Here is a 27,793-nt window from a genome sequence, read left to right on the forward strand (position 1 = left end):
TTTTCATCTGCTTCTGCCATCGAAAGCGCTCACAGGCAGCCGACATCGGCAGCTTAACCTCGGAAGAACCTGCAGATAGTCTGGGGGAAACGAAGCCTATCTTTAATGCCTGCTCTGTTCCCTCCCCTCGCTCTTTGCCAGAGACAGCTTGCTTTCCAGCGTGGTTTCACGAGTAACAACACATAGACCACCTAAAAGGGCCATCAGAGGAGGAAAAAGCTTTCAGCTGAAACCGGATGCAAAATGCAGAGAGTTTATCCCGGAAAGCAGCATTCACCGCTCAGCTGCGCTCCTGCTTCTCATCTATGTGGTGGGCCGCTTGGTCTGCAGGGCCTTCGCAGGGGCAGGCAGCGAAATGGAGACACCTGCCCCATGCAACAGCAGCAGGGAGCAAAATACATCAGAAGGCACTTGGCTGACGTTTTCTGAAATGGGAAAGAGAAAAGATTATCAGTCCTTTTAAAAAAAAATCTACTTCTATCAGAGTTGATAACAAGGTCAGCTAGTGATATGTGAAGGTGCAGCATTTAGAACAAACAAAATATTATCAAATTCAACTTTTTAAATGCAACATTAAAAGCATTCTATCATCATATTAAATACTAACTAGATAAGCCTACTCTGGAGGCACAAGTGTTTGTTCAGTCTATCTAGGACCATGCTTTGTGCGGCTCCTACAGCCCCAGTTTTCAGCTGGGAAGCCTCTCGGTCTTGCTGTTCTGAGGCTACGGGCTGCTCTCAGTGACTCCTGCGTTAAAAGCAGCGTTTAGTTGAAATCCAGGTGACATAGATCAGCAATGCGATACCATATGGAGCAAGCTGTACACAGGCACATTTCACTTTGGCTAATTTAGTCTTCTCAGAGAGCTTTACAACTTCTTCTAATTTGAAATCTCTTTTTTTACAGGTATCTTTTATACACTGGACTGAGCCATGCAGATATACCCTTAGGCAGGAGAGCAATCTCAAGACCCTTCTCTGATCCCTAAGCACCACCGTTTATAGGAAGGAAGAGAGAAACACTATAGCACCTTCCTCCCTGTGTGACGCAGAACAAAATCTGCTGAAGTGCCTAAAGTATACACGTAACTGCATTTTCTCCATATATATATAAATCTGTTTACCAGCATTTCAGGACTTCCTCCCTGCTGGTGTGCACCTCCCAGCTAACCACTAGAGACTAGGTATCTCCCTGCCTTATTTTCCCGAGAAGCAGGGCCTGGTGGTGGAGCACAGAGCACACCTGCTTCACACCACCACCATATTGTATCACAGTCTCTTACCTGCAGGTTCCTTTCCCTAATTTAATCCCAGGCTGTTTTCAGGGACGCCATCAGGAGCAGTTAAAAACTGATAATTTTTTTTGGTCTTCTGCAGCACCCTTCCAGGAAGAGAGACTGTATATTCCCCAGTTTGCATACTAATATTCACTTAACCACCTAGGAAAGAAACACACCCTTTTGTACTCGATCATTATCAACATACCAACAATAAACGGAAAAAGTGAATCATGCAAACTTTCTACTAAAATACAGGCCTCTCCTACCTTTGTCACGCACATCATTTATCTCAGCCACGTTCAGCAATATGTTACAGATGGACATTTTGAATGGAACTATGCAAATATTTGGAATATAAGACTGAAATGTTCTAAATTTCTTTCAAAATTTGCTGTATTACGTGAAGTTTGCTGCTGCTGGAACAGACTACAAATATATTGAGTTTAACAACTTTCTCCAAGGACCCTAAATCTTGGTATACAATGCAGAAGGTTTTTTATTGAAAACAAACAACTGAAATGGCCCATTAAGACAGTTAGCCCAGAACCCTGCCTTGCCATGTTCATTGCTTACAGTCAGGACCAGCGGTATAATGCAATTACGTGGCTGTGTACTGTGCAGCATCTTCAGAAAATATATCTGATCATATGTCTGTTTTTCTCTGGCAAAAAGAGCTTGTGGACAGCTTGATGGCAGGATATGGCTGGTTTTTGTGTGCGGCGATAGCCAGACTGATGGTAAGGATTAAAAGCTAAACACGGTAATTGCCAGTGATTTTATTTGGTTTTGAGTAACATTTTGAACAATTTTTCTATCTAAGTGGCCTGTATTTGCCCATACCTATTTGTTACAGTGCTCGTTGGCAGGGTTTTGGCTCATTCCCAGGGATGGACGTAATTTTGGGGGGCAATATGCACCTGGGACAATAAATAGTCCTGGCAGAGTATACAGGTAGGAGTTGTATATTTTATCCATACACCCAGAGAACAGACTCTGCCCATTTTATTTACTTATGTTGACAGTCATTTTCTTATCTAGTCTTTTATAAACGTTTGGAAGAAGGGGTAAATTCTTCTTATCCTGATTGTCGCATTTTGAGCGGATCTTGAAAGGTTATGAGGTAAAAGCCTTGGACCAAATAATTTCCTACCATGCGATCAAACATCCAGGGGAAAGCAATTCCATTCTGGAATCAGTTTAGAGTATGAATAAGATTTCTTGTGGTTATAGCTTTTGTAAAAAGAAATATTGCAGCAAAACCACCTTTAAGCAGTACAGTAATTATTAAGATATCAAGAACAATTTGGATCTCAAACAGGAAATTTCTGTTATGCTGGGAAATTTCTTTCAAAACCAACAGGAACTGCATAGAGTTGATTTCCCCAGTTAAAATGTCCCACTCTGAGCCTACTGCATGACATGGACATGGAGTAAAAGGGACAAAATACAGGGTTTGCATTACCTCTACGGCTTCCTAGTTTCAGTAATGGGCAAGATCCACATCTGTCCAGGGTAAGTCAGAAAGTGCCTGTGTATTAGTGTCTCGGTGACAACTCACAGGCCAGGTTGTCTATACTGCTAAATTGAAAAGGATTGTATCATCAGTATGACAGAGTGAGTGACACACTTGTGTCCGCACTGCTTTCTGGCTCCTTCACAGATTTGCTTTTGGGAAAGTTAATGGGAGCAACCTAAAGCAAAAACATGGAGCAAAGTAGGAGCTGGCACTGTGGATGATCTACCATGACTGCTCAACTTCACTTTCTGGTTTTTTTTTTACTAAACAGTTTAAATGCCCCCAGCATCACCCTGACTACCTTGGATTTCTGGTGCAGTGAGGAATAACTGTGTGCAATCATCACTTGAATCTGTATCATTCATATTCATACTCTCTATCCTGGTCCAAGGTGCACATAGTATCTTCAACATAACCTTACCTAGGGACTACTGGATGGCTATGTGGGATGGATTGCAGAGAGTGGCCAGGAGTCCATGACTTCCCTAAATAGGTGGGAAAAGGGTCTTCACAGGTATGCCTTTGAATTAAGATTGTAATTACATTTTGTAAGGATGTGTTTCAGCAGCCTCCTTACTAGTTATGATACTAAGGCACAGGGGTGCTGTCATTTATGGCCTTTTAATGATGCAAGTCAGTAGCACAAAAGGAGTGAAATCAAGCCTCCTCACCCATGGGTTCTTGCTGTAGTTTAAAATGTAACTCGGACTCTATTCCACCTAGAAAAATAGTTTCTAGTTGCTTTTACTTTTAGACTGATGAACACATTGAATAGTGTGGTGATTTTGCTACCCAGACAAATACCTACAAGGAGCAAGTATGAAACCACTGAACTGATTTTAACTTATAATTTCAAAACAAGATTTCACAGTAGGTCTCTACAGGTGAGATCTAATGAAAGTCTAATACAAAGTCACCTGATTGTTTGGTATTAGCCTTAGGAAGTTTATTCTTCATAAAACAAAGTTTTATTTTTATACTAGATGTTAATGCCTTTACTCAAACTGATCACATTTGATAGCATTACTGAAAAAGCTTTTAGCAACTGATACAAATTGAAGTACTATATTTCTGTATAACTAATACATATGGTAGATGTTGTTTAAAGTATTTCTCAAACAAGATGGTTTGATACTCAATACTCTAATAGGAAAGAAAAACTATTCACACTGATCTCCAGAGCAGAATGAAATCAGATGACTAGCAACCGCACAAGCTAGGTTCATGAAAACAATCTTTGAATATTATGGGTTGAATATAAAGAACGCACAGAACAGATCAAATCCAAAATGCAATACTGTATTTCTATTCACTGGGTATCAATGTGCCCCTTTATCGGTCTCTCAGAATCTGGGGAAGTGGTGATTAGATGGCATGAGTGTTCCATTTTCAAAAGAATAGATAAATAGCATGAAAGTCCCCTTAAGAGTTTAAGAAGAAATCCCCCCCCCCCCCCCATTTCTGGTTCCTAGTAAACTTCGCTGTTCTTTGAGAAATACCATTCCTTCAAGATATCATGCAATTCTACATCTGCAAATGCCAGAAATACTTGGATGCCAACACCACTGAAAAAGTCCTTCAATATATTAAATACTTCTAACTACCCTTCTTGTCACAAATATTATTCACTATTCATTTCTAGTGACCTTTTTTGCAGTATTAGATTGGTTTATACTTTAAACAAGAAGAATCTTAATGTGAGGGTCTCCAGTGAAATTTTATGAGATAATTATACAATAAATAATGAACAGAACTTACCACTACTATTTTGCGATTATCATTGTTCTGTGCTTTGCTGCTTTTGTTACTGTCACCTCTAAAAGCCACAAACGAGGCTATTGAGACTCTGCTGAATGCTGCACTTGCTCAGATGAAAATAAATCTTTTTTTTTTGTTTTGTTCCTGGGCTTTTGCAGTCTGAGGCCCTGGCCCTGGATGAAGTAAGTGGGGTCATATCAACCCAAGTTAAATGCAGCTGTAAGTGTTTACTGAAAAAAACACAAGTGTAGTGCTCCGTTTAGTTTTCAAGAACAGTGAGCAGCTACAATCCAGTTTCTGGATAATTAGAAATCTGGATTATCATGAGCGAATTTGCTTGAAAGGCACACTAGAAAGTTACGATTCTAGTAGACATGGAATACAAATTATCAGATCATAATGCTCTAAATCTCTACTAATTGAACCCTGAGAATACTGCAGAAACAGGAAATTCACCCAAGTTTCTTCACTCATTTACTATGTAAGAGGTCTTAATAATTCCAGAATTCCAAAATACGTTTCAGAAATAAGTTTACTAGCAATTTGCTGTGTTATTGAGGTTGTGCTCCCCAGTTTGTTCTTTCACCTGGGTTTAGTGAGAGTAAGACTTAAATTGCACCTGATATGATGTCCTTATCACGACAGAATCAGTTGCAAGGTTTTCCAGCACTGACTGGGACATAACGAAAATTCTGACCTTGCTACCTCTTGTAGAGCAAGACATGGCATCTTCATAAGAGATAAGAAATCACAGCTCATTCTTTTAGATCACTAACTACGCCTTTCCCTTTAGCTACTGTTTGGTCCTCCATTCTCATTTTTATCAGTTTTGCAGCATTTCATCATTTTCCTGGGCCACGCACTGGTACACAGGATGTATCATGATAAGAAGATATAAAAGACATTTATCCTCATGACGGGCACGTATTTGGCCAAGAGGACAAAAAGCTGTGTATTTTCTTATGCAAAGTATTTTTTTCATGCATTGAATACCTATTTTAGATTATATTCTAATTAGAAGTAAAAATTAGGAATAGGAATGCATTAATTCACTCATAAATTTAACCTTAATCAGAAGTTACAGTTAGAAGACAGGTCTACATGTTCTTATTTATATTCTTTTTTAATTTATCTATGTTTGACTTTTGAATTATTTTACATTTTTATTGCTAAGTGATAAATCCTCTGATATGCATTATGCAAAGCCAAGCCAAATAAATATTTGATTGACCTAAGTTTTATTTTATTGCATGATCCGATGCTCACAGGTGAAAATAATTTAATTTTATGGTTTATGCCTGAGGCACCTCTCTTTTAAAACTGTTGTAAAATAGCTGGATCGTATTCAATACTTAGAAGTATTGAATTGGAAGAATACACTTCCACGACAGGATTGTAAGGTCATTATATTAGCAAAAGTTATAAATATTCATATTTTTTCTGGAAAAACATTTTTATTTCTTCTAAGCTAAGGTCTTCATAAAAGCAGATGCACTGGAAAATATTCTTGAGGAAGTGGGTTTCAAATAGGACTGTAGTTAATACAGGCGGTCAGACCTGTTATGGTTACCACGTTCTGAACTCTACAGTTCCAACAGCATCCTTATCTTGGGCTTGGACAACTCCAGAAAGTGAGCACCATGTTAAGTGGGTGTCCTGGCCAAAAGTGCCACATCTTTGTTGTGGCTTTCAGAAGGACAAGCTCCATGACCTGCTCTCTGTTCATATTTCAGGCTGTTAGCTTAGCTGTACCTTAGGTTCAAAGCATCCATATAGTACTGAGGAAAGGCTGATCTTGGGATTACAGCTGATGAACAAGGTTCTGACTTGCTTGGCTTTGGTGCCCAAAAGAAGTCCAAAAGGAGGCCAGAGACTGGGACGCGACCTTTGGAAAGATTCAATGAAGTGTGAGAGATAGCTGTTTGGAAATTCAGACAAAAGCCAAGATTTTACTTTGTGCTTGGAGACAGCACTGACAGACCTTTCTCCTGCCTGGTGACTTGGATTCTAGACACTTCTAAGAGGCTTTCATTTCCAGCTCCAAAGTGTGTGTGTGTGTGTGTGTGGGGCAAGTTTTTAGTGAAATTTTAATCATTTGACTACGGGACCCGCTATGGCATCTCATTTTAGTTACAGAACCTCAGAGATGCTTTTTTCCAGCCATCTTGCAAAATTGTTTTCAGAAATTGCAGAGTACTGAGATTATTTAAAAAAACCACACAAAATAATTTAATTTCCATCCCTTTGGATAAAAACTCATGATGGAGAAACACTTTTTCTTTGAAAAAATATTAATTATTTAGAATTTTAATGTATCAGCACTATCAGAATTTTTTTCAGGTAAAAATGAAAATAGCAGCAGGTCTCAAAGTATGTGCTAACCACTGAAATCTTCATTTTGTGGACATGTTCATAGTGTCCTTTAAATCAAAACAGTAAAAACAATCATGTCTGGTGCTGTTTCATGCCTCCCAATTAAAGGTTGTAGTTAAATAAAACCCTTTAAGGATGATTTAAAGAGAGTTTCTCCTTAACTTCCCAGGAGGAACCATCCGGGTTGTCAAGCTGCATAAAATTACTAAACTCCATTTTAAGAGCATTTTGATGTTTTAGTTCCACAATACTCACTGAAACTACTACAGATTCTGGTTGTTTGGTTAGGAGGCTGTTTCTTGTTTCTGCTCTAAATACATGAATAGCAATTTATACCCATTTATTTTCGTAACAACTCCAGCTTAATTAATGGCATGTCTTTCCTGTTGTTACCTAACTAATACAGAGTCATTATCTTCTACTGTCCTCTGATAAAATCAGCTGTTCCCCTGAAGAATATAACTCTCTGTACTTCTGTTTCACTTCTTTATTCTTGAACTTACATCGCCAAAACCATACAGTGTGTTCCACATGAGGTTTCATCTTTGCTACGTACAATGGCAATAATGTGCCCGTTTCTTCTTATTGCCAGCAGGATCGCGTGTATCCCTCACATTGCCTATCATTTTGGCAGCTCATATCTGTGCTTTGGTAGTCGTACCTTCAGCTCCACCTAGGTCGGTTCCAGATGATGTAACTTTCCGCTAGCAGTTCTCTTGTGACCACATGGTTATGATTTTGCACACAATACTACTGATTTTGATCATGTTTTTATTTCTCAAGGCCTTGAAGCTGTTCAGATTTTTTTCTGCATGATAAAGCAATTAATTTGTCTTGAAGGTGCCTCATACCTTTGCAACGCTGCCAATAACCCTATGTCCATACTTATACCTATGCCGCTGTGCAGTTATGAGCACAATGAACAACAACAGCCTTACACTTTATCTTTAAGGAACTATATCAGTCAGTACCCATCAGTCTTCCCCGTTTAATCTTTGTCATCTTTGCCAGAGCCAGTTCATTACTTACCTGTGGTTCCTCTATTCCTTCTTCTCCATTGCCACTAGCAGAGCCATGCAGCATCATGCCATTTTTTTAAACTGATGGGATATCTGAAATCTACTATGTTTCCTTTTTATAGAAAACCAACTCCATTTTACATCTTTCATAAACTTCCATTGACTTTTAGCTGATTTAAAATTTAATTATTTTTAAATTGTTTGTAACATTAAGAAATCTCAGACATTATGTTTATTTCCAGTAACTTTTCACTATGTATTAATTCAGATCTATGTGAGGGTGGTGGCAAGAGTAGCAACGCAACCTCTTTGTCTTCTTCTCCAGCAACCTACACTACCTAAACTTGAGAATTTTTCTTCCTGGCCATTTTAAGAGACTGGGGAAGGAATTACAGATATCCTGCTATAGCACATATATTTTTTATTTTCTTATTTCACCTTTATTCGAATTCCTCTGTACAAATGACCTCACTAACCATTTACTTAATTTATTGATGGATATTGTTGCAAAATATAAAAAGCTTTGATAAATATCTTTTGTTTATTCTTTGATTTATTTTAAGCCATATCAATTTGCAATTGCTCAGTCCAGGGTTATTTTCAATAAATGGTTATCTTACAATATTTGTATTATTTCCAAATCTGAGATTGATGTAGCAGATCTGCTTGTTGATGCAGTATTCATGAGGAAGTTTGTGAGCTGTAACACTTGGAGTAGCTGCACTGCATGGTTACAAATAACCTCTATTTTTTCATCTGTATCTTAGAAATCAACATTTTTCATAATGATGGAATTCCTGAGAACATTTATTCTGTTATTAACCTTTACTGTTTCTCATCAATTTAATTTCTAGGACTCCTTAAGAGTTCTTATCCTTCAGTACTCCTTAACAACCGTGCCTGCTATTCCATCATGCATTTGTTATCCTGACAATGGTGGATGTCACACCCATCACTAGTTGTTCCAGTTTCTTCATTTTTGCTGTGTAAGACCCTCAGTTTTCACAGAATCATACAAATACTGATTGGAAAGGATTCCAGGGGCCTGGTGGTTCAATCTCCCCCTTAAGATAGGACCATATATGAGTCTCGAAAATCTCCAAGGATACAGATTCCACTCCCTCTCAGCAATATACTGTTGCATGTAATTTATTCTATCATTTCTTGTTGTTCATCTCCCATTTCTCAAGCACATTGCTGTCACTAAGCCCACCACCTGCTACAGCTTCCTTCTTACACTTCAACCTTCTCCTGACTGATGTTCCTTTATCTATTTTAATACCTCTATGTCTCTGGTTTTTTCTACTTGTGCTAAAATTTGGGTGCCAGTTACATCTTTCCCTTGTCATCATTTTTTTCCATTTTCTTTTATATCCACTCTGCCAGTCTTAATCCTAGAATGCTGCTTAAAATCCTTAGCATGAATGACTCTTAGTGGCCAAACATCTTCATATCTTTCCTACCTCAGTCATCATGAATTTACCTGCTGAAGACGTCTCATGGTTTTTTCCTCCCCAGTGGGCTGTCAGAGGAATTATACTGAGCACTGGCTGGGTTCCCTTACCTTTAAGTATCTTTCCCAGGATATTAATTACCCATGAAGTCATTGAATTTTATCATTAGGTGAACTTCCAAAAATTTCCTTCATCTCCTGAGAATTACTTTAAACTTTACATCTGCACATTGTTTCCTGCTCCAGACAAATGACTCTGAAGGAATCACATGACAAGCTTGCCAGACTTCTTAATATTTCAAGGCTTTTTGTAAAGACCCTCTCCCTTATGTCATCCATGAAGATTAAAACATAGGTCCAGACGAGAACTATTTGTAGTAGTCTTGGGCAAACTGTAATGTAAAGCAAACTTATCTATGACAAAGATTTTTTTTTTTTTTTAAATCTCTGTTTTATCTTTTGATTAAGAAAATGAGATCAAGGGCATTTGGTTACTTCTCAGAAGTGTGCAACTCATCAAAATTCCTGTCAGCAAGAATAAATAGTATAAGTCATGAAAAGTCTTATTAAACCTCAGTGAAAAAGCTAACAGTAAGCACAGATAGTTTGCTACAGACATGCCCTGAATTCCCTGCGCCTCTCTTCCCATGCCACTGACTATTATGTTTCAGAAGCCGTCATCCCTGTCAAAAATCTTGCTTTGTGTGTAACTCTTCATTTCACTTGTGACTCTCTCTAGATTGCTTATGATTTCCTTTCTATAATGGCAGATATCTCCCTTGAACCCTAACCCCTCTATATTTTACATTCCTAATAAAGCAATTACTAGTGGCTATATATAAGCAACCAAAGATTGACAAAGAAGAAATGTAAGATAGTTCTTTTCTGCCAGAGTCATAACATGGAAGGCTGAATTCAATAAGAAGTTATGAGCCTCAAAGAATATTCTTCCATTACCAGTCACCGTGGTCAATATATAAATCGGAAGCATTACGACTGAGTGAGAAACTTATCCTTGACTTATCAGTAGACTATCTGACTAATTGGTATCCTTGAGGATTTTTATATCTCAGTAAGAACATTTTCTGGGATATGGACAGCTTGATTTCATTCAATTTCACGCCACTTTAGCACATGATTAGATCAGATTTAAATGGATGGACTTTACCTATGACTGTTTGGAAGGACAAATCTAATTAACCTGATTGTCTTTCCATGTATTCTTTATCTTTTCTAAGTTCTAAGCTATTATTGATTATCAGTAGCTACAAAAAACAGTTGGATAAAATATGCATATACTTTTTTTGGCAATGATTATAAACCTAGATTAATCTAATTAAATTATATAGAATAAAATAAAAAATAGAGGGATTAATTACATAAACTGGACCCTTTGGAGCATTTGCCTCCTATGTTTGGAAGTGGATATGCTGTGAATGAATAAACACCAACAAATAAAAATACCTTAAAAAAAAAAAGCAACAGTAAAATATCTACAGAAGATTGCCAATCTTCGTGTTTAAACAATTTAATATCAAATATATTTCCACATATTCCTATCATGTAATCATCCATCCAGTTTTCTGTGACTGAATTTCTCAATGGGATCTCACAAAGAATGAAGAAAGTTACTGATTTCAGAGTATATCTGTACTGCAAAGGACTTTTAAACTCAGCACCCGGAATACATGGTAGAAGATCAAGAAGAATTTATGTAATATTATAAACGAGAGTACTGGAACCTACTCTGGTTAGGAAGACATACTGGATTGTGTAAAAACTGTCCAAAATGAAAAGCTCTCTGAAGCCCCCTCTAATTTTAATAAGGATTTTCATATACACCTGTAAAACATTTACTGCCCTGGTACTTTTATAGTGATCTTAAGAGTGCAGATGATACTGGCAGACATGAACAAACATCTAAAGGTGCTTGTGGATGAAATCAGAGGCAGCTTTGGGGATGCAGAGAACAAAAAAACATGCAGCCCCCACATTTGCTGTAGTTGTGAGATAAGTTTTGTATGTGAACAGGGTGGGATTCTCTGCATTCTGACTGGTACACTTATGTTGAGGGAAGTCTTTGGCTTGCATGACCTTCAGATAAAAGCAAAGTATGTCTTAGTGGTTCATTTTCATTCAGCTTGTACAGCCTGCAATCCTAATTATTTATCTGTAAACATCTGCTTACACTGAATGAATAGAAGAAATATAATCCTGTTCATGAGTATCTCTGCTGAGAAAGATCGGACCACAGATTATAGTGTCATTAGACTTTAGTTATTAATGCAGAACCATGTCAAGTGTTACTGTCACCAAACTTGGTGGGTTTTTTGCTCTGTTCATATAGCAGACACTATTTCAGAAAGGCAATATTTCCTTACACATTTCTATGCATACATACAGCTAACATTCCTTACATCATGAACTGAAAGCTCACAGCTTTGGGGTTTTCTCCCTTGTCCTCTTTCTATTCCCTTGTTGTAGCCTGTGATTAGTAGGAGAAAAGGAGCCTTTAACCAACAACTCAGTACTGAGTTCAGCATTAATCAATACTCTTCCAGACACTTCTTCAAGCTTGTAAGAGGATGCTTATCAATCTTTTCTGCTGTGGTATTTCTAATTGGGCAGTACAGGTAGTCGAAAGTTCACATCCATAATTCACCGTTTTCCTCCATTTGCTGATATGGTCTCTTGCTGTAGAATTCTGAAATCTTCCTAACCTTCTTTGCATTTGTTAAAGGAACACTTGCCCATTTTCTTTCCATTCTTAAGTTTCCAATATTTTCATGTCCTTAGTGGACTGGAATTAATACGCTGCTAAGGCTGCTCTCTGATTCAATCACATGTCAAGCCTTGTGCCGTACCTCCAATCTTTAAAAAAAAATAAAAATTATCATAGTTCTTTGTACCATCTTAAGCTTACACTTGCAGCTTCTGTGTTATGTATCTGTGTCACACAGCGATATACCAAAATGCTGACAGTTATGAAAATGCTGACACAGAAAGCAACTGGAAGGAATATCTTCCTATTTTGCACCTCTTCAAAAAGGTTGTGGTTTCCTTTTTTCACTGCTTTGGCAGGCACTCAGCGATTAAAAGTGTAATCCTTCCAGAAAGGGTGAGTAAATGGAAACTCCAGCTGTAAGGGAAAAGAAAGAAGACCATGTTTGATATTGCAACAGATCATCGAGCAAAAATCACAAAGCAATCTGGTAGAGGGAGACAGAAGACTTCTGTTTCTTTTTCTGAAAAATGTAACAGGCATTGACCCGATGTCCTTTATTGTTTCTTGAGATTTGGACAGACAGCTTGAGATAACCACAAACAAGAACCAAATTGTTCATTACAACTTTGCATAAAAACTTATTTTAGCTTTGCATTATACCCTACTGATACAAATAATGGAGCTAGTTTGACTATGAGGAACTGCAATCCTATCGACCTTGGATGAATGTTCTCTCTTTTATTTGAAATAAATGAAAACTGCATACAGATGTTAGTAACAGTACCTCCTTTCAAATCAAGAAAGGCAAAATAGATAAATCATCATCTGAACCTCAGGTGCTCCATGCTGCAAGGTCGTGAACACCACTTAAATAATGGCAAATCTGCTTCTTTTAAAATGATTGAGAATTAAGGCCACTGGAGATCACCAAAGATTGCATGTTTCTGATGGTGATGCTATTAAAGTATTTTTTATAAAAAGTTCAAATCTAAAACAACCTGTAATGCAAAATACTGGTTCTATAAAATTATTTCTTATGGCTGTCAAAATTTATTTAATAATAATTGTTGTTTATAAAGTATTTCCATAGTGCCTGTAATGAGGTTTGCAGTAATCAATTTGAAACACCATAAAAGCCTCCTTCTTCTTCAGATACTCAAACTGTCTTCAAATTACATACGGAGTTTTCCATATGATTTAATCTGAAAACACAGCAACTAAGAAGAAATCTGGCAATGGGGACTCTGGAGTTGTGGATTCCATTTCAAGCCCAACTGGTCGTGTGCCTACAAGCAAATTACTAACCTTTTTGACCTAAAGTCTTCATTGAACATCTAATAGCGATGTAGCATCTAGTTGAACATCTAATAGCTATGAGCACTAGTAAACTTGCACTGTGTCTGGAGGATCTCAGCTGGAGGCAAACAAATGCAAAGCATTGCGTATTTTCTTTCATATATTTCTAAAATATATTAATTATTTTACAGACACATTAAGGTATTTTATTTTTGTTCCCCTGAGACTTCAAAGTGGGTTAGTGGAAGTAGGTGTATATATTTGGGCCCAAAAGTTCAAAATACATCTCTCTGCATCCATAATTTTTTAAATTAAGAGAGAGCTGATTCCATCTATCATTACTGCCAATAATTCTCTGATAATTCACTGGGGGCAAACAGAGAAATATGTAGTACAATTTCAGGTATGTCTGCACTGATTGTGTTGGACTGCCACAGAGGAGAAATGGGACTATACTGCTAATGAGGTAGACAAGTCCTCAGCAATTACAATGATACTCTTCTAAATATCTGAACTATCAATGAACAGTGAAAGCAAACTGGTGCCTTGATGGCCCGGAAGAATCCCCATTACAACTGTCAGAAACCAAATCATTAATAACACAGGAATCGATTTCTGTTCCTCCTCTATGCTCAATCAGCAATATTATAGCAGAGGAGAATTGGGAAAGGGAGAAGCCAACAGCTGATTATTTCTTAAGATATAATTTAATGTCCTCTCTCAAGCTGAAGTAAATAGTAGTGTGGTCTGAGTTGCTCAACAGGAAAGACTGTATCAAACAAGAAATGACAACAGATGCAGAACAAAAATGAAGAAGAAAGCTGGGAAAAGAAAACCTGATATAAACCAAAGGGGATTTCTTGGCTGTAAAGGGCCAAGTGTGATATTCCTTATTAAATTTTCAAAAGTATGGCACTTCTAAAGGCATTAACTTTTGGTAATAAACAATGGTTTAACATTCTATTTAAATGAAATTAAGTTCAATCTGTGAAAGGCAACTTTTGCTAGAAGAAAATACAGAAGTGTTATGACTGTTAGCAAACCAGACTCTAGAAATGACTGCTTTGCATGTGTCTGTATTCAGTTCTTCCTAAATTAGAAATGCTAAGAAATAAATAAGCATTCCTAACAAAGACATGGATTTGTCATCCTAGGTTCTTTTAAGAAATACATAATCTTGAAGACTGATCAGGTTGTTTTCCCTTGTGATAGTTCAGTTTGGCAGTGTTAAATATCTGGTGGTCTTTGATATCTATATCCATGTTTCAGTTGCATCTAAATAAATCTCCCAAATATATTAGTATTTTCTTTAGTAATAAAATAATCTAGTAATGGTTAAACTTACTTTACTTGGGCTATATTTAAAGCCTTGATTTTTGTTTAGCATATACATTTGTTAATCTTTTTATTACGCATTTGAGAGCACCCAGGAGACACACTGAGAGTCTTAACTCTTTAGCAGTTTACTAGAGTCTTCCCCACCTGCAGAAAAGTGGTCCAAAAATACCAGGTAGCTCTTGTGCATACTTTGCAGCTACTTAGTGAGAGATGAGAGTTAGGAAAAAAGTGGAAAACCAGGTTCTGCATCTTCCATTTAAAAAGTGTTAATTTGCTTAAACCCTTAGTTTACTTGTAATTGTTATGACATTAGAATCCCTATCAGCTGACCCTTGTTTTGCTCTTCCCCATCATCATACCTCATTACATATTCTCCTGATGTCTTCCCGAGTCTCTTCCAATCAATCTTCAAGTTTAATCATCATAAACCAGAAATGAGGCTGATTGAGGATGTTGATTCCAACATCCTTGGTTGCAGAATATGTCTTTTTTACTGCTGAAGAGTAATTGAAAGCATCTGGGAATGATTAGAAACCGGAGCAGATGGCTTGCTGTTCTGGAACCCATGCTGCCAGGAGGGGGAACCTGCTGCACATCTCTGAGAGAAACCCAGCCCTACAAACCACAGAGGCTGCAGGAGCTCCAAGTCAAGGGGGTTGGTCTTGAGGCCCACATTTTTACTTTGATACCCCTTCAGCTGAGTTATACTAGATTTACAGACTTCCAGCTGAGAACAGACACATGTTTGCATAGTTATCCAGCACAGATCATTAAAAAAAAAGACAAGGATCAGATTAATGGAGGATTAACCCTTTCCAAGACCTCGCAAATGGTGAATGCTACATGTTGCAGAGTGAGCAGGAGGCTTCTGCTTTGTGCTATCCAGCTTGGTCCCCCTATCAATGTTACTAATATACCTGTGCTTGATTAAAGCTCCTTAGCTTTATTTAATTATTATTGACCAAAGATTTCAGAAACTTATTTCAGAGCTGCTGCATTTTAATCTAATACCCCTCACAGTATGAACTTTTGGGTACACACGGCTTTTAAAAGGCTTTTGTTTTTTTGTCTTACTATGTTATAGGGAACTAGTAACACTACCAACACATGGACACAGCACAAGGCAGCACAATATTTAATTTGCACAGTGCATCATTTCTGTGTGACCTGACCCTGCTACCGCAGCACTAAGGAACGGGAGAGCGCCCTGTCTAGGACCTGTCACCTTACGATTCCCATTTACACTGCAGATGCGCAGCACTAAGTCTGTGTTTTGCTAAGGGGCTCTGTAAGGCCCGTTTGGCCCTCAGTAAGTAAACACTCCCCACACTAGCAGGGAAGCGAGCATTAATATTGTTGCTTTTGCTGTCAGAACACAGAAGGCCCCCTAGGGCCAGCTGAGCAGCAACGCCGGGCAAGGCGCCGCACCCGAGGGGCTCTGGCGGAGGCAGGGGCCGGGCCGCGGGAGATGCCGCTCCCGGAGGGGCCAGGGGCCGCGGCACCCCGCCCCGCCTCCCAGCAGGGCCGCGCCGCGCCGCCGGGCCTACGCTGCCCGGCCTACATTGCCCGGCAGCCCCTGCGGCCCGCCGGAAGTGACGTCTGGCCGTGTCCGCGCGGCGCGGGGCAGTGCGTGGTGCCGTGCCGTGCGTGGCGCTTGGGGTGGGTGGCGGGCGGCCGCGCTGCGGTGTCGGCCTGGGAGCGGACGCTCGGGAGGTGGCGGCCGCCGCGGTCGTCGGTGCTGTAGTTCAGGCGCTTCTCTCCCCGCAGGTGCGGCCATGGCAGACTCCACGCAGAACGGGCCCATGCAAGGCGGAGCCGGCGGCGGAGCCGTGGTAAGGGGGGTGCGGGAGCAGGCCGCCGCGCCGGCCCGGCTCGGCCCGTGCGGGGTGGGGGTGAGCGTGAGGGCCGTGGGCCGGCCGCGGCGTTGTTCCAGTGGCGCGGACACCCCTTGCCCTGCTGGGATCGCAGTATGGCCGGTAGCTCGGCCGGGGACGGCACGGGAAGCGTTTTTTCACTTCATAAAAACGTGTTGTTGCAGCGCCGCCATTCTTGAAAATACCTTAATAAAATCTAACTCCGTGTCGCAGCAGCTATCTGTCTATACTTAAATTGTGCAAGTGAGGCAGAAGATAATGATACGAATATGGTTTGCAGGTCAGGTTAATTTCAGGTCACTTTCATAAAAAGGGTCTGGGAACATAGAGGAAAAGTCTTAAAAAGCTCGTATTTTTCGTATTTGGAAAAAACCTTAGAGCTCTTTCGGGTGAAAGGAAGCTGATGTTTTGACTCTTAGGCACCTAGCAGGCAAAAACATGCTGTGTTTCATTAGAGCTTTTCTGGTACAGAGACTGTATCAGGAGTGAAGATGGCTGTGGTTAAGGAGAGCCCCAGTAATGGGAGAGGTGCTAGGTTACTGTTAAAAGCTTTTTGCTTTTTTGAGGTCAAGAATATGTAGACCAAAAAGATGCCAGTTGCCTTACAGTGTAGTTATGCTAACTTTGCCAGACCCTTTCTTTTTTTTTCTCCCCAGTAAGAATTGTGGAGATTTAGCCCCAGGTGTGGGTAGTGTATTCTAAACAGAACTTTGCATGATTACATTTTTGAAGTTGGCTGTTTAGTGAGGTTGGTTTCTGTAGAAAAAATACTTCCATAGAAGATCTTACGACTGTATTTAGTTGTAGTGTACAAAGGAACCTTTTGGTTCTGAGGAAGCCTGGCTGTTGTTGATCTGGTTAGTAACTTCATATGAATCAAATATTGATGAATAAAAAGATGCTCTTTGCTTCAAGCTATAATTTGCTTCTGCTCAAGGTTGGAGAAAAACTGTCAATTTAATATAGAAGGGAAGAGTGTTCATTATATGCAAATACTAAGATACCAATTTCTGTGGGGGTTGGGTTTTTTCTTTTCTTCGTCCAATGTAGCAATTTTTGATGGCTAACAAGTTGGATACAGCAATGTGGATTTCCCGCTTGTTCACAGTTTACTGCTCAGCTTTATTTGTCCTGCCTCTTCTAGGGTATGTATTGTAATATTGTAAACTAGCATAAAAAATACAAAGTAACTATATTCCCTTTTCATAGAGTTGTTTTTTATGTAAGGGTAAATGTCTGTTATTCAGCTGACTTGGATGCTTTTTGTCAGAACAGTTTACAGATTTTAGATTGTTTTAAACCAGTTGTAGATATGTTTGGAGAAATACGTTGAGCAACTGCAAAATAGTGGCAAATGCATGTTTTTATGTTAAGTTACGGAGTAATGTATTAAGTTGTTTTACCTTTGGTACCTGTAGTAAGTCCGTGTTACCAGTTCTTGAGTTTTATTTTTGGGTATTGTTCAATTATGATGCAATTCTCAAGGGTGGAAGACTTCTGAGCAGGGGCTTGTTCATATGGTAACGTCTCCTCTGATGATTTGCAGGTTGCATGAAGCAGCAAGCTTTTATCAGCGTGCCTTGCTGGCAAATGCTCTTACTAGTGCCCTCCGACTACACCAAAGGCTACCGCACTTTCAGCTTAGCAGGGCGTTTCTGGCCCAGGCTTTGCTGGAGGACAGCTGCCACTACCTGTTGTACTCTCTTATCTTTGTGAATTCCTACCCTGTTACAAGTATCCTTTACTTGTGTCATCCTGGTAATGTTTTTTAAATATTTAAAAAACTTGATTCATTTCCTCACCTGTGCCACGATTTTAAAAACTAGTTTAAACTAGAATGTTTGCTATTCATAGAACATACTCTATGTAAAATAGGAGAGGCTTATGATGATTGATCCATATTCAGGTTAATGACCTCTGTAACTAAGTGCACTGCAGTCTCTAGTTACTTAAGTTTTCTTTTTGTGAGGCATAAGTTTGGTGGATTATATGACCAGCCTCAAGTGGTACTTAGAGAAGCTGCTAACTTTAATTTATTACCAGTACTGGGTTTATATATGAGTGCTAACTGTAAGTAGGATATACGTCATGTAGAGAGACAATTATTCAGTACTAGCTTTTTCAGATGAGTTATTAAACAGATAGTCTGCAAAAAAGACTTACTCCTGTGGCTTATCAAAGATATGTAAGAACAGACTTTTCTTTGTGCCGCTCTCTCTATATGCTTAATGTCCTACTGTTAAATGTCACTGGCAAAGGAATGTCCATGTTCTTGCTCTCTAGAGTCTGCATGGCTGGCAACTGCATGTTCTTTGACAAAGAAATCCATTCTGTAGCATCTCTTAATAAAAAAAATATTATGATTACATGTATTTGATAGGTTTTAAGTAGTAATCTCTTGTGTCTTTCATGCAGAAAGAATGCATTTCAGTAGAAATGCACTGGTGTATAATGGTGTATGTTGTACTTTTGCATACCTGCATATACACATATTTTGAAATTAATAAAAATCGGTAGTGAAGAGGTGTAAGAAACAGGGAAGAGCTATAAATACAGATGTTAGACATACATATCTTAATCCGGTATAGGTCATTCCAACCAACCTCTTGCAAAGAGCCATCAAGCTATGACTTCTGTGTTAGCATAACATCACAGAGAAATAAAGCACTTGTGCAGCTTGTCATTTTCCTTATTGCTTGCTTCAGTGAGTATTTTTCCAGTTCTGCTGTTCTCTTTGCTTCATGCTGCCACGTATACAAAGAAGGTTCTTGATGTAAGTATGATATGATGTGTGATACAATTAATGCTGCTGCTATTTTTGGGGTTTATAAACAGATTTGAGTTGCAATTATGGTTTCCTTTAGCTGCTAGAGGAGTTAGTGTATTGTGGAATCTGAGCACAGAGAATCTGAGAAGTCCCTTTTTTTTTTTTGGGTTCTTTCTGGCCCCCCTTCTCCCCACTTCTGTTATGACCCAGTGATGTGTTGGAGTTGACACTGTCTTTCTTCAACTGCTGTTCTTTGAATGAAGTAAAAGCTGTGTAACAGTTAAGTCGAAACTTAAGACATGTCTTTCCAAGCTAAACCATAATCTGTGAAATTTAATACTCTATTTCAGTAGTAAAATAACAAACTGCAGGGTGAGGCTAGCAAGCAGAATACTTGCCAGTTGGACCTGCTGCTCAATGAACTGATTTGTGCAGCCTAATGTAAGGCTGACCTTTGGTGTTCTTAACTGGGCTGTCTTGCTACCATAGGCACTTCCTCCTAGTGGACAGACTCAGGCTTGTGGCTATCTCTGTGCAGTTGAACTTAAAATAAATGGGTGAGGGAATTGCAACACCTTCTGTTTTTAATTGTACTTCATGTAATTATGGAGTTCTAAGCTTCCGGTAGTTTTCTTCAGGATACTGATCTCAATGTTTTTAAAGGATCTAGTCTTAAAATGTTGAAACGAGTTGTAAATGATAATTATTAATATTTTGGTTTCTTTGTGTTAGAGAAGCTAGGTGTTACTAGCAAGTTTTCTGGCAGTCTTTTTTTTTCTTCTTAAAAGGCACGAAGTTCAAATAGTCTGCCCTTTCTGAGAAATCTTCTAGAGAAACTGAATGCTAATCAACAGAATATTCTAAAATTCATTGCTTGCAATGAAATTTTCCTGATGCCAGCTACAGTTTTTATGCTCTTCAGGTAAGAATTACAATAAGTATTTTCAGAATTAGAAACTTTTTACACAAGATTACTTTTTGGGATTGAGTTACATGGGTCACAGATCTCAATTTGGATGGTTCTGGCTGACCAAGTTGTTCTGGTTTTGGCTAGGATAAAGTTAATTTACTTAATAGCTGGTACAGTGCTGTGTTTTGGATTTGGTATGAGAATAATGTTGATAATGCTGATGTTTTTAGTTGTTGCTAGGTGATGTTTATACTAACTCAAGGGCTTTTCAGTTTCCCATGCTCTGCCAGTGAGCAGGTGTGCAAGAATCTGGGAGGGAGCAGAGTCAAGACAGCTGACCAGAACTAGCTAAAGCGATATTCCATACCACAGAACATTGTGCTCATTATATAAACCGGAGGGGAGTTGGCTGGGGGCCACTGATGGGCTCAGGGTGGACATTGGTCAGCAGGTGGTGAGCAATTGTATTGTGCATCACTTGCCTTGGGCTTTATTCCTTTCGTTCCCTCTCTTCCTCCCTCTCTCTCCCCTTTTCATTGCAGCTGTTGTTATTATTATATTTTACTTTCAGTTATTATCTTGTTCTTACCTCAACTCATAAGTTTTACCTTTTTCTGATTCTCCTCCCCATTCCACCGGGGATGTGTGTGCATATGTGAATGAGTGAACAGCTGCGTGGTACTTAGTTGCCAGCTGGGGTCAAACCACATGAGACTTGAACTTAGAGTTAAATTTACTGGATTCCTAGACTTCTCAAGTTGGTGCATCATGAAATCAAAAAGCATTCACACTGATATAAATGAGTACCAAAACCCACTTCCCTTTCATAGCATGGATGACGTTGTTGGGTCAAATCAAAGTTTTTCAGGCCTGTAACTTGTGTTCTCCTACATTGTTCAGTAAGTTTAATTTTGTAATAGAATATTAAGATCTTCAGCTTCCCTGGGAGCAAACTCTTTATTTTTGACTGTTAGATTCCAGAAATTTAAGTGGCATGAAATTGCTTTGTGCCCGAAGTAGGCAAACAGGAGTAGATTGTGTCCTCTCCTATGTTACTTCTGACCAGTGACCCTTGTCTCTCTTTTTTTTTTTTTTTTTTTTAAATTCCGGTTGGTTTTGCCTGCTGTGCAGCCTGTTGTATTGATTTTAGGGATCTTGAACATATGCATGTTGGAATCGTATAGGCATAATGACCTGCCAGTCACTGAAGTTTGGGTCATTGCCTTTTAATATTTGGAGGGGGAATATGCCCCTTTGTTCTATACAAGTCATAGCCCAGTGAGAGCATTTGTCTTGAGTGGTCTCACAGGCAGCAGAAGAGAGGCTTTATCTTCTTGGAAGTTGATAGAATGTATAATTTGTCTTTTATCTTTTGATATGTCAGCTGAACACTTCAGTACTTCTGCCCTGGAGGATTCAGTTTATTTAAGGCTGCTTACCAACTGACAGTTATTCTGTATTCAGTATCTGAAACGTGTCTTTAGGAGAAGTTTTTTAGCGTCTCTCTCTGGAGAAGTTAGTATGTGAAGTGTTACTATTTCATATGTCACCTAGTAGATACTGAAGTTTATAAAAGATCATATACCAAATTGTAAAATAATATAATGGTTAAATGCAGCTATTGTGAGAATTTATTCTTTAAACTGTTTTATCATATTAAATTGCTTGTAAATACTGTAGAAGTGCAATATTTCCTCTTTCCCCCTGTCCTGTAGCTCACTTTCCTTTTCACTTTGTATTTTTTCTTCTGGGTAAAGATATTGCTCATACTTGAAGGAGCTGTAGCTACCGGAACTGTTATGTTCAACTTCAGATGGAGCTTTTTAATACTGTGTTATATAAGGAAGAAGCTTCAGTCATTAAAATGAAACTTGTGGTATTTCAGTGGTTTGCTGTATGTGGTTTGTGTGCTATCCTTTCACTATTTTACAGCACCATCATGTGAAACAGCAGCCTTATATAGTATCAAAACCTAATTTCAGTGTACGCTGACGTAGTCGGGTATCAGCTTGGTGTTTGTGTCTCAAAATATCTGTAATATCCAGTGTGTTCTGAGTTTTTCAAAATATACTAAAATATGGTCCACATGCTGAAAGTGCTGCAATTAGAGCTGAAGCAGCTTGCTCTAACTGGACTCTTTGTCAGCCAATTTCTGTGCTTGACCAGCAAGCTTTTTTTAACACTGAATAGGCATCCACCATCGTTTCTGTGATTCTTTGCTCACGACTGTCACAGCACTCTCCAAACTAACTGGCTGCAACAAGGTCCTTTACCATCTCATACCAACATACTCTTCATGTCAGTCCCTCTGCTGCCTTCTCCTAGTTTCTCCTCATCCTGGGTGCGCGTCCTCTCTTCTCTCTGCTTCTTCCTCCTCTCTCTTCCTTGGCTGCTCTCTCTTCCTTGGCTGCCCAACCTTTAAACAGAAGCAGTCCCTCACAGCCCCTGAAGCCAGCCCACAGCTGTATATTATCAATGTTAATTAACTCAGCTTCATCCCTCTACACGCCACCAGAAATGAGGCATGTAAAAAAAACTTAATAAATATAAAATCAATACAAGAACAGCACTTCAGGTGCTTCATTGAGCAGTTCTATAATGTAAGTTTCTGCTTTCATAAGTATATGGGTATGTGTTTTTCTTGCCAGATTTAGATTATCTGAACCGATGTGACCCCAATCTAGCTTTTTTTGAGCCTAAGTAGTTTGTTTGCTTTTATTAGGAAAAGTACTGATTTTTTTTTTTCCTGTCAGTATTAAGCTCTGCTTCTCTATTCTCTTTCAGTGGGCAAGGGAGTCTGCTCCAGCCATTCATTTACTATAGATTTCTTACATTACGCTACTCCTCTCGGCGAAATCCATACTGTCGGTAAGCACTAAATTGATTTTGAAAGTTAATGTTTAACTGCATAGTGTTCAGGCATATGCATTCATTTTCATTCTAAAATGAATGCATAGCTCATAATACTAAATCTGCAATTGGTAATCATAGAATGTGGAATACATCTGGATTCTAAAAAAAACCCAAAACACACAGCTGGTTCAAGGTGACATTCATTTTATCTAACTGTACTTTTCTGAAGTGTACCACCATTCTTGAATGGAAGCTTTCAGAGCATGCTTGAGTAATTAAAACTATGTTTTGGGAGAAGAAAGTCTTCCAACTGTTCTGCAACCATTTACCAGAAAGATTTTAGATTCCAGGCCTGTCTGAGGCTAAGCCTATACATGAACAGGTGCTTATGAACTTGTGTAATGTTTAAGATCATCCACAGATTTTTTTTCTGTCAACATGTTCATTACCTCCTTTAGTTAAATTCATAAGTCAGGTGAATTATAATAGAAATAGAGCCTTATTGATTTTGTTTGAAAGTTGGTCAAGCCAATAATACTGCTTTAAACTTCGAAATCATAGGTATTTCTGTGAGGATTTGCTCAGGTCAGTGTTTTCTTAGAACTGCACATGACAGGCATTACATTGTGTAAGATTTTTGTGAACATGCTTTCCAGTCCGATCACTACTTGATTAGAAAATGTTTTTTTAAAGTATTAAGGAAGTAGCTTTGGCTGCCATAGTATGTAAAGACAGGTCTGAGAATTATAAGCTTAGTTGCCTCCTATTCCTTACTATTTTGTAAGAGATCAATTGTTCCATCTTAGTACATGTAGTCTTTTAATAAAAAAAATAGATCTATGAAGGCCCTTTACTACTTTGGTATCTAAAAATAATTTAAGTTGTGCAATACTAAAACTAATTTGCAATAGAACTAGTTTATTCAAGATGTTCTACTGGCATTTATGTAGTTTTAAGGGAAACTAGTGGTGTGGGTTTTACTTCTCATGTCTGTCTTCTAATAGTTGCTTCTAGAATGCAGGGTTCTTGCGTTTTGACAAGAAGCAGTGCAAACGCACAATTACCTCCCAAGTTCTTAGGCTATTTCTGATAAAGCATTACTGTTTCTTTTTTAATAACTTTTTTTTTTTTTGCTTGAAGGTAGAATTTTTCTGCTGTCTTTGTCTGTCCTCAGCTGGAAGCTGCTGAACTAAAGTTAATTAAAACGCTTAATATTTAAAAGACAAGAATTCTGAAGCTCTTGCAAGATATTACAACACCTAGCTGATCTATAGAATTTGCGAACTAGAGTGTGTGTGTGTGGTGTTGAGAAAAGAAGTGAATGAAAAACATAGATTTAGATGATACTTCTGATAAATGTTGTAGGATTTTAAAACTCTTCAAATCTGTTTTTTTTCAGGACTCTTTTCACTGAGCTGAGGATTGTTGTTGAACACTTAATAATGAAACCCTCATGCCCCGTTTTTGTAAGAAGACTGTGCCTCAGCAGCATTTCCTTTATAAGCAGATTGGCACCAACCGTTGCATAGCCAAATTTCAGGCACTTATGTTTTGTGAACATTATGAGCAGCTGGCACTTCTGCTGATGATTATAAATTCCTGGTTTTACACTGATCTCACTCCAGGCTGTATAAAAAATGTGTATATGCTTTTCTTGGAGATAATATGAAACTTAGAATATGAAAAGCAAGTCATGGAAACTTAAAATTACTGTGCTGTGTTGCTAACTGGTGGGCTGAGGGGGTGGGGGAAAGTAGCTGCATCCTATCCAAAACATGCCCAGTCATAAGGAATTGTGGTTTTTTTGAATTGAGGAGTGTTTGAGGTTAACTAAAACTCTTAAGAAGTCTGTGCTCAGTAGGTTTATGTTAGTTGGAACTATAGCCACTGTAGGATGTCTCCAGTGGATAGCATTGGTACACATACCTATGCAGAACACTTCGGACAGTATTCTTCTGCTTACTAAATGTATCTGTAGAACCATTTTGTCTAAATTACTAAACCCAATGTAAAAATATGGTCCACTTTGAATTTAACAAAAGGGATTAAAATCTATCAAGCTGACATAGTTAACACCTTTTCTGAGGAGAGGCTATTTTTATTAATAATACTTAAAAAGAACTTTTCCAAGTTTCTACCTTGTGACAATCTTACGTTATGTTGTTGGAAGAAATAATCGAGACTGATCATAGAAAACTGTGCAGTTATCTAGTCATAACAAGATGTTTTACCAAGCCAAATTGCTGACCTATAGGCTTTCCAGACAAAGATGCAATGCTTAAACTTAACCATCTCTTAAGTGAATCAATGTAAATGAAGTAACTGTTGCAGAATCATAGCAGATTAGTTCTTGTGTCCACAGAAATATGACGCTGCAGTAATTCAAGCATGTCAGCTTTTTAGGAAGTTAATCTGTAGCTAGTGCTATATAAATGGTTCTTTCAGTTTCTGAGACTCTGGTTGTGATGGGACATTTGCATAAAGGATTGCACCTGTTTAGGCAGCTTCTGAAACAAACGGGTGTAGGATTTTTTTGGCATAAATCCATCTGATGACTGATCTGAAGCCAATGTCATGACTACAGAAATGAATATTAAATTGTGTGCTGATAATGCATTCACCCAGCAGCTGAAAGGTAGGTAGTAGAAAAAGAATATTGTCTGAACACAACTTCTTTCCGTAAATTCAAGGCAAAGTATTTGCCTAATTTTCTGTAGTTAATTTTTCTGTAAACTGTTCTGTAATTAATTGCATAAAATTAAATGGTTTTCATTGACCTTCTGTAAACTTCTATAGCACTGTACTTAACTATTCTTCCTTGGTCAGAGAAATCTTATATGAAACACTTTGAAAAACAGTCTTGAAGCCAAGTATTTTCCTGTAACTATTGAATTACCTTGTTTGTGATGTGGATATCATTCAGACTTCCCACTTGTATTAGTTTGTTAGATCAGAGCCATGTATTTATAAACTTCATTTTTTGCTCAACCTCTTGGTGCTGATGAACCAATTGGTAATTGAATATATTCTTTGGCTACTTGTCTTGCTCTCTGAACATGATTAGCTATTTATAGAACACTGCAGAAGCAACTGCATGCAGTAACGCTCTACAGCTACTAAAGACTTGCAACAAGATTAATTATATGTATATCCTGTAATTTGAGGATTTTATAAAAACTAAAATTTCTACTGCAATAAAAGGAGTGTTAAATGTAATTTGCTAGGCTCTTCAAGCTTATTTTCTCTCTAACAGAACATACTGATGCTTGAACCCGGAAGTTGAGCAGAATGCTGACGTGTACGTGTGCATGTTCTTACATTCCCATGGCTGCTTCTGAACTGGGACATAATGTCTTGTGTGTTTCTAAATTGTTTTATAGGGAATTTTTGCCTTCTAAAGTGCAAAAATGTATGACCCTTTTCCTTCAAAATCTAACCCAAGAATAAGCACTGCAACAATGGTGTCTAATCAGAGCAGAAATCTAGACGTACCTCTTACTATTTTAATTCTTCAGTGCTATTCTAGACCCTCTTTCATGTTCCATGGTATATTTTTCAAGTGGTGACGTCAGATTCTGTTCAGCTATTTGCACCACTGATTTAAAAATTAATTTGATCATGTAGGTTGGTCTGCCATACTGGGAGTGGAAGGCAAATAAATACTATTGTAATTAATATAAGCAAAATATCATGTTACTTCTGAGCAAATTTTTGTGGTCTAAGACTGCTGTTCTGGGTGCAGTCTACTGTTCCTTTAATTGTATGCTGTTATTAAATTAGAGAGGAGTCTAAATTGGATCTGATGTATTGCAACTGTAACTGAAGGATGCAAAGTCATGAGCTCTTACTCTGGATGGTTGAGGAAGATTAAAAGGAGTAAGTGAATGAGGTTTCAGTAAAGAGAGGGCTGGAAGACGGTGTTATGAAGTAGGCCTTATATGTGGATACTGAATTCTTGTTAACTCTTTTCATTAAGTCTTAAAAATGGGTCAAGCAGAGGAATATGTTTCATAAGTGGGGTTTGATTTGGCTAGTAGTATATTCTTGGCTTTGCAAGATGTTGCTTGACAAATGAGGTCTGGATTTTACTTGTGGCCTAGTAAAACTTACCTCTCTGATGTGCCAAGACAACGTGGAACCATGGGGTAAGAATAACTTCCAAGCAAAATAAATAGGGCAACTGACCTATACTCTGCTTCAACTTCGATTTTTACTGCAGCCTTTATGCTGCTGAAGTGGTAACATTGTTTCCTCAATGCTGGCAAAACCATTCTGTCCTTGTTCTTGCTTCCTTACCACAGTTTGTGACTGTTTCTATGCTAACGATTAAATTAAACACATGAAATGCTGGTTGCGTGCTGTTAGCTTGAGGTTTTTTCTGGTGAAAAGAGCCGTATGTTCATGCTGCTGTGCTGTCAACAGCTAGCTGTGATGCAGAGGCTGTAACAGAAGTCTGGTAGTAAAGTTTTGCAACTGACCATAAAATGCTTGCCAACCCCAAATGCGAAACAGAAGAGGTTTTTGTCCCACTGAAAGGTTATCTACCTAATGTGGCAACTGTTTCCACTGATACAAATCACACTGGTCATAGTCTTTGATGGTCTTGGCTTTTGTGAATTAAAAGTGCTTTT

The 27,793-nt window shown here is 38.4% G+C and overlaps 1 protein-coding gene across 2 annotated transcripts in view; it reads left to right on the forward strand.

Moving 5' to 3' along the window:
* The window catches only part of TMEM33 (transmembrane protein 33), a 42,429-nt gene extending 14,917 nt beyond the window's left edge, over positions 1–27,512 (forward strand). Inside the window, exons 2-9 of one of the 2 annotated variants that reach the window (XM_055795965.1) lie at positions 16,392–16,417; positions 16,526–16,590; positions 17,683–17,777; positions 18,179–18,366; positions 19,338–19,405; positions 20,188–20,321; positions 23,094–23,177; positions 24,562–27,512. In XM_055795965.1, the coding sequence (XP_055651940.1) occupies positions 16,534–16,590; positions 17,683–17,777; positions 18,179–18,366; positions 19,338–19,405; positions 20,188–20,321; positions 23,094–23,177; positions 24,562–24,691 (756 nt within the window). In that variant the 5' untranslated portion in view covers positions 16,392–16,417; positions 16,526–16,533 and the 3' untranslated portion in view covers positions 24,692–27,512. The other variant, XM_055795964.1, reaches the window with a different exon arrangement.
* The last annotated feature ends 281 nt before the right edge of the window (positions 27,513–27,793 follow it).

This window comes from Falco peregrinus, chromosome 2 (genome assembly GCF_023634155.1).
Source record: "Falco peregrinus isolate bFalPer1 chromosome 2, bFalPer1.pri, whole genome shotgun sequence".
Classification (NCBI taxonomy): Eukaryota; Metazoa; Chordata; class Aves; order Falconiformes; family Falconidae; genus Falco; species Falco peregrinus.